Here is a 13,070-nt window from a genome sequence, read left to right as displayed (position 1 = left end):
CTGGAGGAGAATGGCAGGAGCTGGAGGAGAATGACAGGAGCTGAGGGAGAATGGCAGGAGCTGGGGGAGAATGGCAGGAGCTGGAAGAGAATGGCAGGAGCTGGAGGAGAATGGCAGGAGCTGGGGGAGAATGGCTGGAGCTGGAGGAGAATGGCAGGAGCTGGAGGAGAATGGTAGGAGCTGGAGGAGAATGGCAGGAGCTGGAGGAGAATGGCAGGAGCTGGGGGAGAATGGCAGGAGCTGAGGAAGAATGGCAGGAGCTGGAGGAGAATGGCAGGAGCTGAGGGAGAATGGCAGGAGCTGAGGGAGAATGGCAGGAGCTGGAGGAGAATGGCAGGAGTTGAGGGAGAATGGCAGGAGCTGAGGGAAAATGGCAGGAGCTGGAGGAGAATGGCAGGAGCTGGAGGAGAATGGCAGGAGCTGGGGGAGAATAGCAGGAGCTGGGGAGAATGGCAGGAGCTGGAGGAGAATGGCAGGAGCTGGAGGAGAATGGCAGGAGCTGAGGGAGAATGGCAGGAGCTGAGGGAGAATGGCAGGAGCTGAAGGAGAATGGCAGGAGCTGAGGGAGAATGGCAGGAGCTGGAGGAGAATGGCAGGAGCTGAGGGAGAATGGCAAGAGCTGGAGGAGAATGGCAGGAGCTGGAGGAGAATGGCAGGAGCTGAGGGAGAATGGCAGGAGCCGGAGGAGAATGGCAGGAGCTGGAGGAGAATGGCAGGAGCTGAGGGAGAATGGCAGGAGCTGAGGGAGAATGGCAGGAGCTGGAGGAGAATGGCAGGAGCTGAGGGAGAATGGCAGGAGCTGAGGGAGAATGGCAGGAGCTGGAGGAGAATGGCAGGAGCTGGAGGAGAATGGCAGGAGCTGAGGGAGAATGGCAGGAGCTGAGGGAGAATGGCAGGAGCTGGAGGAGAATGGCAGGAGCTGAGGGAGAATGGCAGGAGCTGAGGGAGAATGGCAGGAGCTGAGGGAGAATGGCAGGAGCTGGAGGAGAATGGCAGGAGCTGGAGGAGAATGGCAGGAGCTGGAGGAGAATGGCAGGAGCTGGGGGAGAATGGTAGGAGCTGGAGGAGAATGGCAGGAGCTGGAGGAGAATGGCAGCAGGAGCTGGGGGAGAATGGCAGGAGCTGAGGGAGATTGGCAGGAGCTGGAGGAGAATGGCAGGAGCTGAGGGAGAATGGCAGGAGCTGAGGGAGAATGGCAGGAGCTGGAGGAGAATGGCAGGAGTTAAGGGAGAATGGCAGGAGCTGAGGGAGAATGGCAGGAGCTGGAGGAGAATAGCAGGAGCTGGGGGAGAATGGCAGGAGCTGGAGGAGAATGGCAGGAGCTGGAGGAGAATGGCAGGAGCTGGAGAAAAATGGCAGGAGCTGAGGGAGAATGGCAGGAGCTGAGGGAGAATGGCAGGAGCTGAGGGAGAATGGCAGGAGCTGGAGGAGAATGGCAGGAGCTGAGGGAGAATGGCAGGAGCTGAGGGAGAATGGCAAGAGCTGAGGGAGAATGGCAGGAGCTGAAGGAGAATGGCAGGAGCTGAGGGAGAATGGCAGGAGCTGGAGGAGAATGCAGGAGCTGAGGGAGAATGGCAGGAGCTGAGGGAGAATGGCAGGAGCTGGAGGAGAATGGCAGGAGCTGAGGGAGAATGGCAGGAGCTGGAGGAGAATGGCAGAAGCTGAGGGAGAATGGCAGGAGACGAGGGAGAATGGCAGGAGCTGGAGGAGAATGGCAGGAGCTGAGGGAGAATGGCAGGAGCTGAGGGAGAATGGCAGGAGCTGGAGGAGAATGGCAGGAGCTGAGGGAGAATGGCAGGAGCTGAGGGAGAATGGCAGGAGCTGGAGGGGAATGGCAGGAGCTGGAGGGGAATGGCAGGAGCTGAGGGAGAATGGCAGGAGCTGAGGGAGAATGGCAGGAGCTGAGGGAGAATGGCAGGAGCTGAGGGAGAATGGCAGGAGCTGGAGGAGAATGGCAGGAGCTGGAGGAGAATGGCAGGAGCTGAGGGAGAATGGCAGGAGCTGGGGGAGAATGGCAGGAGCTGGAAGAGAATGGCAGGAGCTGGAGGAGAATGGCAGGAGCTGGGGGAGAATGGCTGGAGCTGGAGGAGAATGGCAGGAGCTGGAGGAGAATGGTAGGAGCTGGAGGAGAATGGCAGGAGCTGGGGGAGAATGGCAGGAGCTGAGGAAGAATGGCAGGAGCTGGAGGAGAATGGCAGCAGGAGCTGGGGGAGAATGGCAGGAGCTGAGGGAGATTGGCAGGAGCTGGAGGAGAATGGCAGGAGCTGAGGGAGAATGGCAGGAGCTGAGGGAGAATGGCAGGAGCTGGAGGAGAATGGCAGGAGTTGAGGGAGAATGGCAGGAGCTGAGGGAGAATGGCAGGAGCTGGAGGAGAATAGCAGGAGCTGGGGGAGAATGGCAGGAGCTGGAGGAGAATGGCAGGAGCTGGAGGAGAATGGCAGGAGCTGGAGAAAAATGGCAGGAGCTGAGGGAGAATGGCAGGAGCTGAGGGAGAATGGCAGGAGCTGAGGGAGAATGGCAGGAGCTGGAGGAGAATGGCAGGAGCTGAGGGAGAATGGCAGGAGCTGAGGGAGAATGGCAAGAGCTGAGGGAGAATGGCAGGAGCTGAAGGAGAATGGCAGGAGCTGAGGGAGAATGGCAGGAGCTGGAGGAGAATGCAGGAGCTGAGGGAGAATGGCAGGAGCTGAGGGAGAATGGCAGGAGCTGGAGGAGAATGGCAGGAGCTGAGGGAGAATGGCAGGAGCTGGAGGAGAATGGCAGAAGCTGAGGGAGAATGGCAGGAGACGAGGGAGAATGGCAGGAGCTGGAGGAGAATGGCAGGAGCTGAGGGAGAATGGCAGGAGCTGGAGGAGAATGGCAGGAGCTGAGGGAGAATGGCAGGAGCTGAGGGAGAATGGCAGGAGCTGAGGGAGAATGGCAGGAGCTGGAGGGGAATGGCAGGAGCTGGAGGGGAATGGCAGGAGCTGAGGGAGAATGGCAGGAGCTGAGGGAGAATGGCAGAAGCTGAGGGAGAATGGCAGGAGCTGAGGGAGAATGGCAGGAGCTGGAGGAGAATGGCAGGAGCTGGAGGAGAATGGCAGGAGCTGAGGGAGCTGAGGGAGAATGGCAGGAGCTGGGGGAGAATGGCAGGAGCTGGAAGAGAATGGCAGGAGCTGGAGGAGAATGGCAGGAGCTGGGGGAGAATGGCTGGAGCTGGAGGAGAATGGCAGGAGCTGGAGGAGAATGGTAGGAGCTGGAGGAGAATGGCAGGAGCTGGGGGAGAATGGCAGGAGCTGAGGAAGAATGGCAGGAGCTGGAGGAGAATGGCAGGAGCTGAGGGAGAATGGCAGGAGCTGAGGGAGAATGGCAGGAGCTGGAGGAGAATGGCAGGAGCTGAAGGAGAATGGCAGGAGCTGGGGGAGAATGGCAGGAGCTGGAAGAGAATGGCAGGAGCTGGAGGAGAATGGCAGGAGCTGGGGGAGAATGGCTGGAGCTGGAGGAGAATGTCAGGAGCTGGAGGAGAATGGCAGGAGCTGGAGGAGAATGACAGGAGCTGAGGGAGAATGGCAGGAGCTGGGGGAGAATGGCAGGAGCTGGAAGAGAATGGCAGGAGCTGGAGGAGAATGGCAGGAGCTGGGGGAGAATGGCTGGAGCTGGAGGAGAATGGCAGGAGCTGGAGGAGAATGGTAGGAGCTGGAGGAGAATGGCAGGAGCTGGAGGAGAATGGCAGGAGCTGGGGGAGAATGGCAGGAGCTGAGGAAGAATGGCAGGAGCTGGAGGAGAATGGCAGGAGCTGAGGGAGAATAGCAGGAGCTGAGGGAGAATGGCAGGAGCTGGAGGAGAATGGCAGGAGTTGAGGGAGAATGGCAGGAGCTGAGGGAAAATGGCAGGAGCTGGAGGAGAATGGCAGGAGCTGGAGGAGAATGGCAGGAGCTGGGGGAGAATAGCAGGAGCTGGGGGAGAATGGCAGGAGCTGGAGGAGAATGGCAGGAGCTGGAGGAGAATGGCAGGAGCTGAGGGAGAATGGCAGGAGCTGAGGGAGAATGGCAGGAGCTGAAGGAGAATGGCAGGAGCTGAGGGAGAATGGCAGGAGCTGGAGGAGAATGGCAGGAGCTGAGGGAGAATGGCAGGAGCTGAGGGAGAATGGCAGGAGCTGGAGGAGAATGGCAGGAGCTGAGGGAGAATGGCAGGAGCTGAGGGAGAATGGCAGGAGCTGGAGGAGAATGGCAGGAGCTGAGGGAGAATGGCAGGAGCTGGAGGGAGAATGGCAGGAGCTGAGGGAGAATGGCAGGAGCTGGAGGAGAATGGCAGGAGCTGGAGGAGAATGGCAGGAGCTGAGGGAGAATGGCAGGAGCTGAGGGAGAATGGCAGGAGCTGGAGGGGAATGGCAGGAGTTGAGGGAGAATGGCAGGAGCTGGAAGAGAATGGCAGGAGCTGGAGGAGAATGGCAGGAGCTGGAGGAGAATGGCTGGAGCTGGAGGAGAATGTCAGGAGCTGGAGGAGAATGGCAGGAGCTGGAGGAGAATGACAGGAGCTGAGGGAGAATGGCAGGAGCTGGGGGAGAATGGCAGGAGCTGGAAGAGAATGGCAGGAGCTGGAGGAGAATGGCAGGAGCTGGGGGAGAATGGCTGGAGCTGGAGGAGAATGGCAGGAGCTGGAGGAGAATGGTAGGAGCTGGAGGAGAATGGCAGGAGCTGGAGGAGAATGGCAGGAGCTGGAGGAGAATGGCAGGAGCTGGGGGAGAATGGCAGGAGCTGTAGGAGAATGGCAGGAGCTGAGGGAGAATGGCAGGAGCTGAGGGAGAATGGCAGGAGCTGGAGGAGAATGGCAGGAGTTGAGGGAGAATGGCAGGAGCTGAGGGAAAATGGCAGGAGCTGGAGGAGAATGGCAGGAGCTGGAGGAGAATGGCAGGAGCTGGGGGAGAATAGCAGGAGCTGGGGGAGAATGGCAGGAGCTGGAGGAGAATGGCAGGAGCTGGAGGAGAATGGCAGGAGCTGAAGGAGAATGGCAGGAGCTGAGTGAGAATGGCAGGAGCTGAAGGAGAATGGCAGGAGCTGAGGGAGAATGGCAGGAGCTGGAGGAGAATGGCAGGAGCTGAGGGAGAATGGCAAGAGCTGGAGGAGAATGGCAGGAGCTGGAGGAGAATGGCAGGAGCTGAGGGAGAATGGCAGGAGCCGGAGGAGAATGGCAGGAGCTGGAGGAGAATGGCAGGAGCTGAGGGAGAATGGCAGGAGCTGAGGGAGAATGGCAGGAGCTGAGGGAGAATGGCAGGAGCTGAGGGAGAATGGCAGGAGCTGAGGGAGAATGGCAGGAGCTGGAGGAGAATGGCAGGAGCTGGAGGAGAATGGCAGGAGCTGGAGGAGAATGGCAGGAGCTGGAGGAGAATGGCAGGAGCTGAGGGAGAATGGCAGGAGCTGAGGGAGAATGGCAGGAGCTGGAGGAGAATGGCAGGAGCTGGAGGAGAATGGCAGGAGCTGAGGGACAATGGCAGGAGCTGAGGGAGAATGGCAGGAGCTGAGGGAGAATGGCAGGAGCTGGAGGGGAATGGCAGGAGCTGAGGGAGAATGGCAGGAGCTGGAGGAGAATGGCAGGAGCTGGAGGAGAATGGCAGGAGCTGAGGGAGAATGGCAGGAGCTGAGGGAGAATGGCAGGAGCTGGAGGAGAATTGCAGGAGCTGAGGGAGAATTGCAGGAGCTGAGGGAGAATGGCAGGAGCTGGAGGAGAATGGCAGGAGCTGAGGGAGAATGGCAGGAGCTGGAGGAAAATGGCAGGAGCTGAGTAAGAATGGCAGGAGCTGGGGGAGAATGGCAGGAGCTGGGGGAGAATGGCAGGAGCTGAGGGAGAATGGCAGGAGCTGGAGGAGAATGGCAGGAGCTGAGGGAGAATGGCAGGAGCTGGAGGAGAATGGCAGGAGCTGAGAGAGAATGGCAGGAGCTGAGGGAGAATGGGAGGAGCTGGGGGAGAATGGCAGGAGCTGAGGGAGAATGGCAGGAGCTGAGGGAGAATGGCAGGAGCTGTGGGAGAATGGCAGGAGCTGAGGGAGAATGGCAGGAGCTGGAGGAGAATGGCAGGAGCTGAGGGAGAATGGCAGGAGCAGGAGGAGAATTGCAGGAGCTGAGGGAGAATGGCAGGAGCTGAGGGAGAATGGCAGGAGCTGGGGGAGAATGGCAGGAGCTGAGGGAGAATGGCAGGAGCTGAGGGAGAATGGCCGGAGCTGAGGGAGAATGGCAGGAGCTGAGGGAGAATGGCAGGAGCTGGAGGGGAATGGCAGGAGCTGAGGGAGAATGGCAGGAGCTGGAGGAGAATGGCAGGAGCTGGAGGAGAATAGCAGGAGCTGAGGGAGAATTGCAGGAGCTGAGGGAGAATGGCAGGAGCTGAGGGAGAATGGCAGGAGCTGGAGGAGAATGGCAGGAGCTGAGGGAGAATGGCAGGAGCTGGAGGAGAATGGCAGAAGCTGAGGGAGAATGGCAGGAGCTGGAGGAGAATGGCAGGAGCTGAGGGAGAATGGCAGGAGCTGAGGGAGAATGGCAGGAGCTGGGGGAGAATGGCAGGAGCTGGGGGAGAATGGCAGGAGCTGAGGGAGAATGGCAGGAGCTGAGGGAGCTGAGGGAGAATGGCAGGAGCTGAGGGAGAATGGCAGGAGCTGAGGGAGAATGGCAGGAGCTGGAGGGGAATGGCAGGAGCTGAGGGAGAATGGCAGGAGCTGGAGGAGAATGGCAGGAGCTGGAGGAGAATGGCAGGAGCTGAGGGAGAATGGCAGGAGCTGAGGGAGAATGGCAGGAGCTGGGGGAGAATGGCAGGAGCTGAGGGACAATGGCAGGAGCTGAGGGAGAATGGCAGGAGCTGAGGGAGAATGGCAGGAGCTGGAGGGGAATGGCAGGAGCTGAGGGAGAATGGCAGGAGCTGGAGGAGAATGGCAGGAGCTGGAGGAGAATGGCAGGAGCTGAGGGAGAATGGCAGGAGCTGAGGGAGAATGGCAGGAGCTGTGGGAGAATGGCAGGAGCTGAGGGAGAATGGCAGGAGCTGGAGGAGAATGGCAGGAGCTGAGGTAGAATGGCAGGAGCTGGAGGAGAATGGCAGGAGCTGAGGGAGAATGGCAGGAGCTGAGGGAGAATGGCAGGAGCTGGGGGAGAATGGCTCGAGCTGAGGGAGAATGGCCGGAGCTGAGGGAGAATGGCAGGAGCTGAGGGAGAATGGCAGGAGCTGAGGGAGAATGGCAGGAGCTGAGGGAGAATGGCAGGAGCTGGAGGAGAATGGCAGGAGCTGAGGGAGAATGGCAGGAGCTGGAGGAGAATGGCAGGAGCTGAGGGAGAATGGCAGGAGCTGGAGGAGAATGGCAGGAGCTGAGGGAGAATGGCAGGAGCTGAGGGAGAATGGCAGGAGCTGGGGGAGAATGGCAGGAGCTGAGGGAGAATGACAGGAGCTGGGGGAGAATGGCAGGAGCTGAGGGAGAATGGCCATTCTCCTCCAGCTCCTGCCATGTGCTGTTCCCGTGTTTGAAAATTGGATGAGTGGTTATACCTGGCTTCATTTTGTCCAGATGTCTGTTAAGAACATGTGTTAACTATACAGATTCGTCTTTATGTGGTATCTATGCGGTTGAATTACATTCCCGGATTTCCAGATAATAAATGAATATAATATCCCGATGGGTGACAAATTACGCTGGCTTCTCCGCTCTGGCTCCTCCCCCTGCCCACCTCCTACTCCACTCTGGCTGCCGAGGACACGCCCATTCCCCCAGAGTCGTTCATAGCGGCAGGGAATCCTGCCGTTCGTTCCTGCAGAGCGGGTGCTGGCAGAAGCCATGTCTGCAACCTTCCCTGCCGCGATGAACTACCCTGGGGGAATGGGCGTGTCCTCGGCTGCCAGAGGTCAATTGGAGGGGGGCAGGGGGAGGAGTCACCCGCCGGGAAATCGAATTAATTTATTATCCGGTAATGTAATTCAACCGGCCGGATGTACCGGTAATTCATTTCTCACATTGGCCGCAGTGAGACGGCCACTTCTAGTTTTGACCGGCCGAAACTCGAAGTGGTCAGTCTGGCCGTAACATATATAAGCTGTGTTCTAAATGTTGTCAGTATACAGGAATCAGTCTGATGAAGGTGTGATAGCCGAAAGCTTACTATTTTTCCTCTAAGTTAGCTTATAAATGGTATCATCCTGATTCAATACTTCTTGCTTTCTCTCTAAATACATACAGGGTGCATTTCTCTATGTTATCCTTCTGTCCTGTGCAAGAGTTCAGGTCCACTTTAACGTGTACTTGAGCAGAAGCTCGGCTACAAAAGGGATACAAAAGGGAAACTTCATGATCCTATTGAGGTTTCCCTCGCTACTTCGGTGTCTCCCGTTGCTGAGTGTGGCCACCCAGAAGATTAGATGCAATGCATTGTCGCTAATAACATCAGGGCCACGCAGCTCCTCTTTCTGGATCATGGCCGCACAATAGCCGACCGAGCCCTCCGCATGCGCAGTAAGCTGGAGCAGCGAGCTCCGTGCTACTACACATGCGTGGGTGGGGTCCCGTAGCCATGATCTGGGGAGAGGAGCTGCGTGGCCCCGATGTAAAGGGGGGCACCGTTCAGCAACCCCCGAACACAGAGGAAAGTCTCAATAGGATCCTGAGACTTCCCTCTCTTCAGGGTAAGTATCTGATTTTAAACCTGAGCTTCGGCTCGGGTTCACTTTAAAGGATACCCGAGGTGACATGTGACATGATGAGATAGACATGTGTATGTACAGTGCCTAGCACACAAATAACTATGCTGTGTTCCTTTTTTTCTTTCTCTGCCTGAAAGAGTTAAATATCAGGTATGTAAGTGGCAGTTTCTGTCAGGACTGCAGTGTGACCCTCACTGATAAGAAATTACAACTATAAAACACTTTCCTAGCAGAAAACGGCTTCTGAGAGCAGGAAAGAGATAAAAAGGGTTAATAGTTCATAGATTTTTGCTCTGGCATACTTCAATGAATGTGTCATTGAGCAAAAATAATAAAACAGTAAAACCTTAAAAAGTAGATTTAAATAGAATATCTTAACCTCTTGAGGACTGCAGGGCTAAACCCCCCTAGTGACCAGGCCATTTTTGGTAAAATTGGCCACTGCAGCTTTAAGGTCAAGCTGCAGGATGGCACAACACAGCACAGAAGTGATTCCCCCCCCCCCTTTTCTCCCCACCAACAGAGCTCTCTGTTGGTGGGGTCTGATCGCTCCCCCCATGTTTATTTTTTTAATAATAAATATCATTGTTCCTGCTTTTTAAAAAAAACTGTGTCTTTAAAAACCTTCCCTCCCTCCCTCCCTCCCCACAGCCAGCCAATTGCGGCGATCGGCTGTCATAGGCTTCTGCCTATGAGAGACGATCGCTCTCTTGTCCCCCAGGGGGACAGCCGTGTCACACGGCTGTCCCCAGTGCAGCGCTGCTGCTGATCGCAGCGCTGCGCAGTGTAAATAGACGGCGATCACGCCGTCTAACAGTCCTCGGAGACCGAAGAGGGGGCGGAGCTCCACCCTCTGAGCATGAGATGTGCGCGCAGCGTGCGTGCGATCTCATGCAAATTACAGTCCCAGGACTTTACGCCAATTGCCATTAGGCAGTCCTGGGGCTGCCGCGGCGGCCACGCCCATCGACGTGACACGGTCGGAAACTGGTTAAAAAGTCATTTTTAGTAGAAGGAGGATAGATACAATGGTTTATTTCATTAGTTTATTTTCACCTCGGGTGTCCTTTCAGGGCTCTGACACAGGAGACCTGGGTTCAAGCCTTGGCTCCTCCTGTTCAGTAAGCCACCACTTATTCAGTGAGGAGACCTTGGGCAAGACTCCCTAACACTGCTACTGCCTACTGAGCACCCTCTAGTGGCTTCGGCTCTGAATCTTTTGCTCCGCCAGGACAACAGTGTGATCTAAATGATATGTGTTTTGTCTCTCTGATCAGATTTGTTCAGAGAGGGATCTATCTGATGTCTGATCTGGTGGCAGATTGACTGGTGTAGGGCCACCGTAAAGAAACCGGCAGATATGGAGAGCTTATCTGAGAAAATTATATTTCTGTCTTTATAATAAAAATCTGTACAAACAACACACTGAAAATGTCTTTTGGTCTGTGTAAGCTGCAGCTGTGTACAGAAGAATGGAGTTTCTGCACCTCGCTGCCCTCTTGTGGATTCTCAATGTCGCTGCCGCTCAGTACTACTACCCTTCATACTGGCCATACCCACCACCACCCCCAGGTAAGTTGTATATTCGTACAGGTATGTGTAAGTAGGTGCGGAGGAAAACAGAGCAGCTACATTACTCATTCCACTACTACAGATAGAAGGGATGGGCTGCAGTTAATAGCGTAATATTGCGTGAAAATCGCCCAATCACTAATGTGGTTGATTCCATACTTTTAGCCAGGGCTGGGCCGAGGCAAGAGAGGCTCCAGCCTCAGGGCGCAGTGTAAAAGGGGGAGCAGGGCGGGACCGAGGCAGAGGCAAGAGAGGCTCCAGCCTCAGGGCGCAGTGTAGGAGGGGGAGCAGGGCGGGGCCGAGGCAGAGGCGAGAGAGGCTCCAGCCTCAGGGCGCAGTGTAGGAGGGGGAGCAGGGCAGGGCCGAGGCGAGAGAGGCTCCAGCCTCAGGGCGCAGTATAGGAGGGGGCGCACAACTCACTTAGCTATCATTCCCCTATTGTGTTTGAAGCAGAGAGAAATCACAAAAGGGGATATGTGGAAGTGACTGCAAGCCAGATAACTAGAGATTAAGGTGTTGGGGGTCCTGAGGCGCCTCTTAGTCTAATAGCAATCAGTGTGTGACGGCTGGAGTGGGAGGGATGGAGGTGCGCACTTTGGTGTCTCAGCCTTGGGTGCCGGAGGACCTTGTCCCGGCTGTGCTTTTAGCAATCTAGACCAGCATTTCACAACTGTTTCAGTTGAACCCCTTTCTGCAGGATGGTGTTTTTCAAGTACCTCTATTATAAGTACGAAAGGAGGTGGTCATATTTTTATTTAAAAGTGAAATAAAAATAAAAAACACAAAAATTTTCTTTAATAATCTTAATTAACTATACACCTTTGGTTAATCAAATTACCTCTCCTTATGATTGATTGAACCCCCCTCCCCCCCCCCCCCCCCCAAGGCCTACACTCACAGGCATAGGGGTAGTTTCTCCCCCACCCTCCTCCTCCTAGTCACCAGAGGTGGGGATAGCCTGGGATGAGATGAGCTTTGCTGTTTTTCTCTTCCAGAGTCCCCCCCCCCCCCATATCATGGACCATATGGGCTGGTATAGCTCAAGCTGCGGAGCCCCCAGCCTGCATGAGTGACAAGGGGTTAAAGAGAGTCGGAAGCCTTAAAAATGACCTCTTTTTATTTCAGAATGCTCTTCAGCCTTAAGAGCAAAGATGATTCGCTGCATTCCCGTGGCCGTATGAAGGCTTTATCCCCCAAATCCCAGGGCAAAATTCTACGACTTTCAAAGTCGCAGATTTTGCTGCCCGGGGGAGGCAGAGCTTTGCGCTGTAGCTCTGCCTCCAATCCATTCAATTACCACCGATCTCTGCCTCTCCCCGCCCCTCTCAGTGACAGAAGACTGAGATGGGCAGGGAGAGGCGGAGATCAGTGGTGATTGAATGGACTGGAGGCAGAGCTACCGTGCAAAGGTCTGCCTCTGTAACGATTTGTGTCAGCAAGAAACAGAATTCTGATTATTAGGAGATCTGCAGTATCACCTATAATGCAGATATATTCCTGATTATAAGGTGATCTGCAGAATCACCTATAATGCAGGTATATCAGAAGCTGATGTGACAACAAATACAGATGGTGTTTGGTGCAACAGTAATACTGATCAGAGCTGTACCTCACCAGAGGAGCTGATGGGTACTATCAGTACAGTGCCTCTCACCAGAGTCAAGGGCCCTCTGGTGAGAGTAGAGTAGTCAAACAGATCCGGTTTGGCAACAGACAGACAGATGCAGTACAAAATCGGAAGGCAGATTCAGGAAGATATAAACAGGCAGAGTTGGCAGCAAGATCAGATGAGCAAAGGTACAGAATCACTGAGCAAGAGAGTGGTCAGAACGAGCCAGAGTCATGCACAAATAATAATACAGTAAGGTAAATCTTTAAAGTGAATGTTTACCGTTTCAAAAAAGAAAAAGTCAGATACTCACCTAAGGAGAGGGAAGGCTCGGTCCTAATGAGCCTTCCCTCTCCTCTCCCGGTGCCCGTTCCCGCGCAGGATCCCCCGTGGCAGTATTCGAACAGTTCGGTCAAATACTGCCACTTCCGCATGCCGAAGGGAGCTTTCGGAAGCCTTCGGGAGCACTCGGGCTCCCGAGGACGGGGCCGCTCCATACTACGCATGCGCGAGCGCCCTCTATGATGCGCACGCGCGTATGTAGTATGGAGCGGCCCGTCTTCGGAAGCCCGAGTGCTCCCGAAGACCTCTGAAGTCCCTGCGGTGGCGGACGCGAACGGGGGAGCCAGCGCAGCACCGAGGGCACTGGGAGAGGAGAGGGAAGGCTCATTAGGACCGAGCCTTCCCTCTCCTTAGGTGAGTATCTGACTTTTTTTTTTTTATAGCATTACCCATTGGCTTTAAGGCTATCAAACAATTCCTATCTTGTGTGAAATCCCCGGTTTCCTCCTGGATCAAAGCACACCGGAACTATCTAAGGTCTGAGCGCTAACACAAAGTATTCGCAACAGCAGACAAGTTGCGAGTGACACAGCTATGCTTATGAAGCAGAGGAGACCTTCCAGGCACGCCCCCTGCAATCAACCAATGAGGAGCGGCGAGCATCTCCTCTGACGTCAGCCGACCAGCAGGTCAGCTGACGCGCCTCCTCCCCGCATAAAGGTCTTGTCTATGCGCGCGCGCGCGACAAGGCAACCCTATGTGCAACTGACAGTTCCGTCCTCGGAGTGCTAGACGCCTGAGCCCCGGATATGCTGCTAAACAGGGAGCTGGAGGCAGCTGCGGTGGTAGCGCTGTTCACCGCGGCTGCCTCTCCAGCGTTTGTTACAACCTCCTCCAGGAAGTACCAGATTTCAGGGATTTCAACCTTCTCTACTCCTCTAGACTGCGCTCAAGGGCCGCT

The 13,070-nt window shown here is 55.7% G+C and overlaps 1 protein-coding gene across 1 annotated transcript in view; it reads left to right on the top strand.

The window, feature by feature from the left end:
* Positions 1-13,070, top strand: part of LOC137571172 (fucolectin-like) — an 86,763-nt gene that overhangs the window by 33,841 nt on the left and 39,852 nt on the right. The window contains exon 3 of the mRNA XM_068279975.1: positions 10,099-10,218. Within this exon, the coding sequence (XP_068136076.1) occupies positions 10,099-10,218 (120 nt within the window). The remainder of the gene's footprint in view (positions 1-10,098; positions 10,219-13,070) is intronic.

The sequence above is a fragment of the Hyperolius riggenbachi genome, chromosome 4 (assembly GCF_040937935.1).
Source record: "Hyperolius riggenbachi isolate aHypRig1 chromosome 4, aHypRig1.pri, whole genome shotgun sequence".
NCBI lineage: Eukaryota > Metazoa > Chordata > Amphibia > Anura > Hyperoliidae > Hyperolius > Hyperolius riggenbachi.
This window is presented reverse-complemented; position numbering and strand designations above follow the sequence as displayed.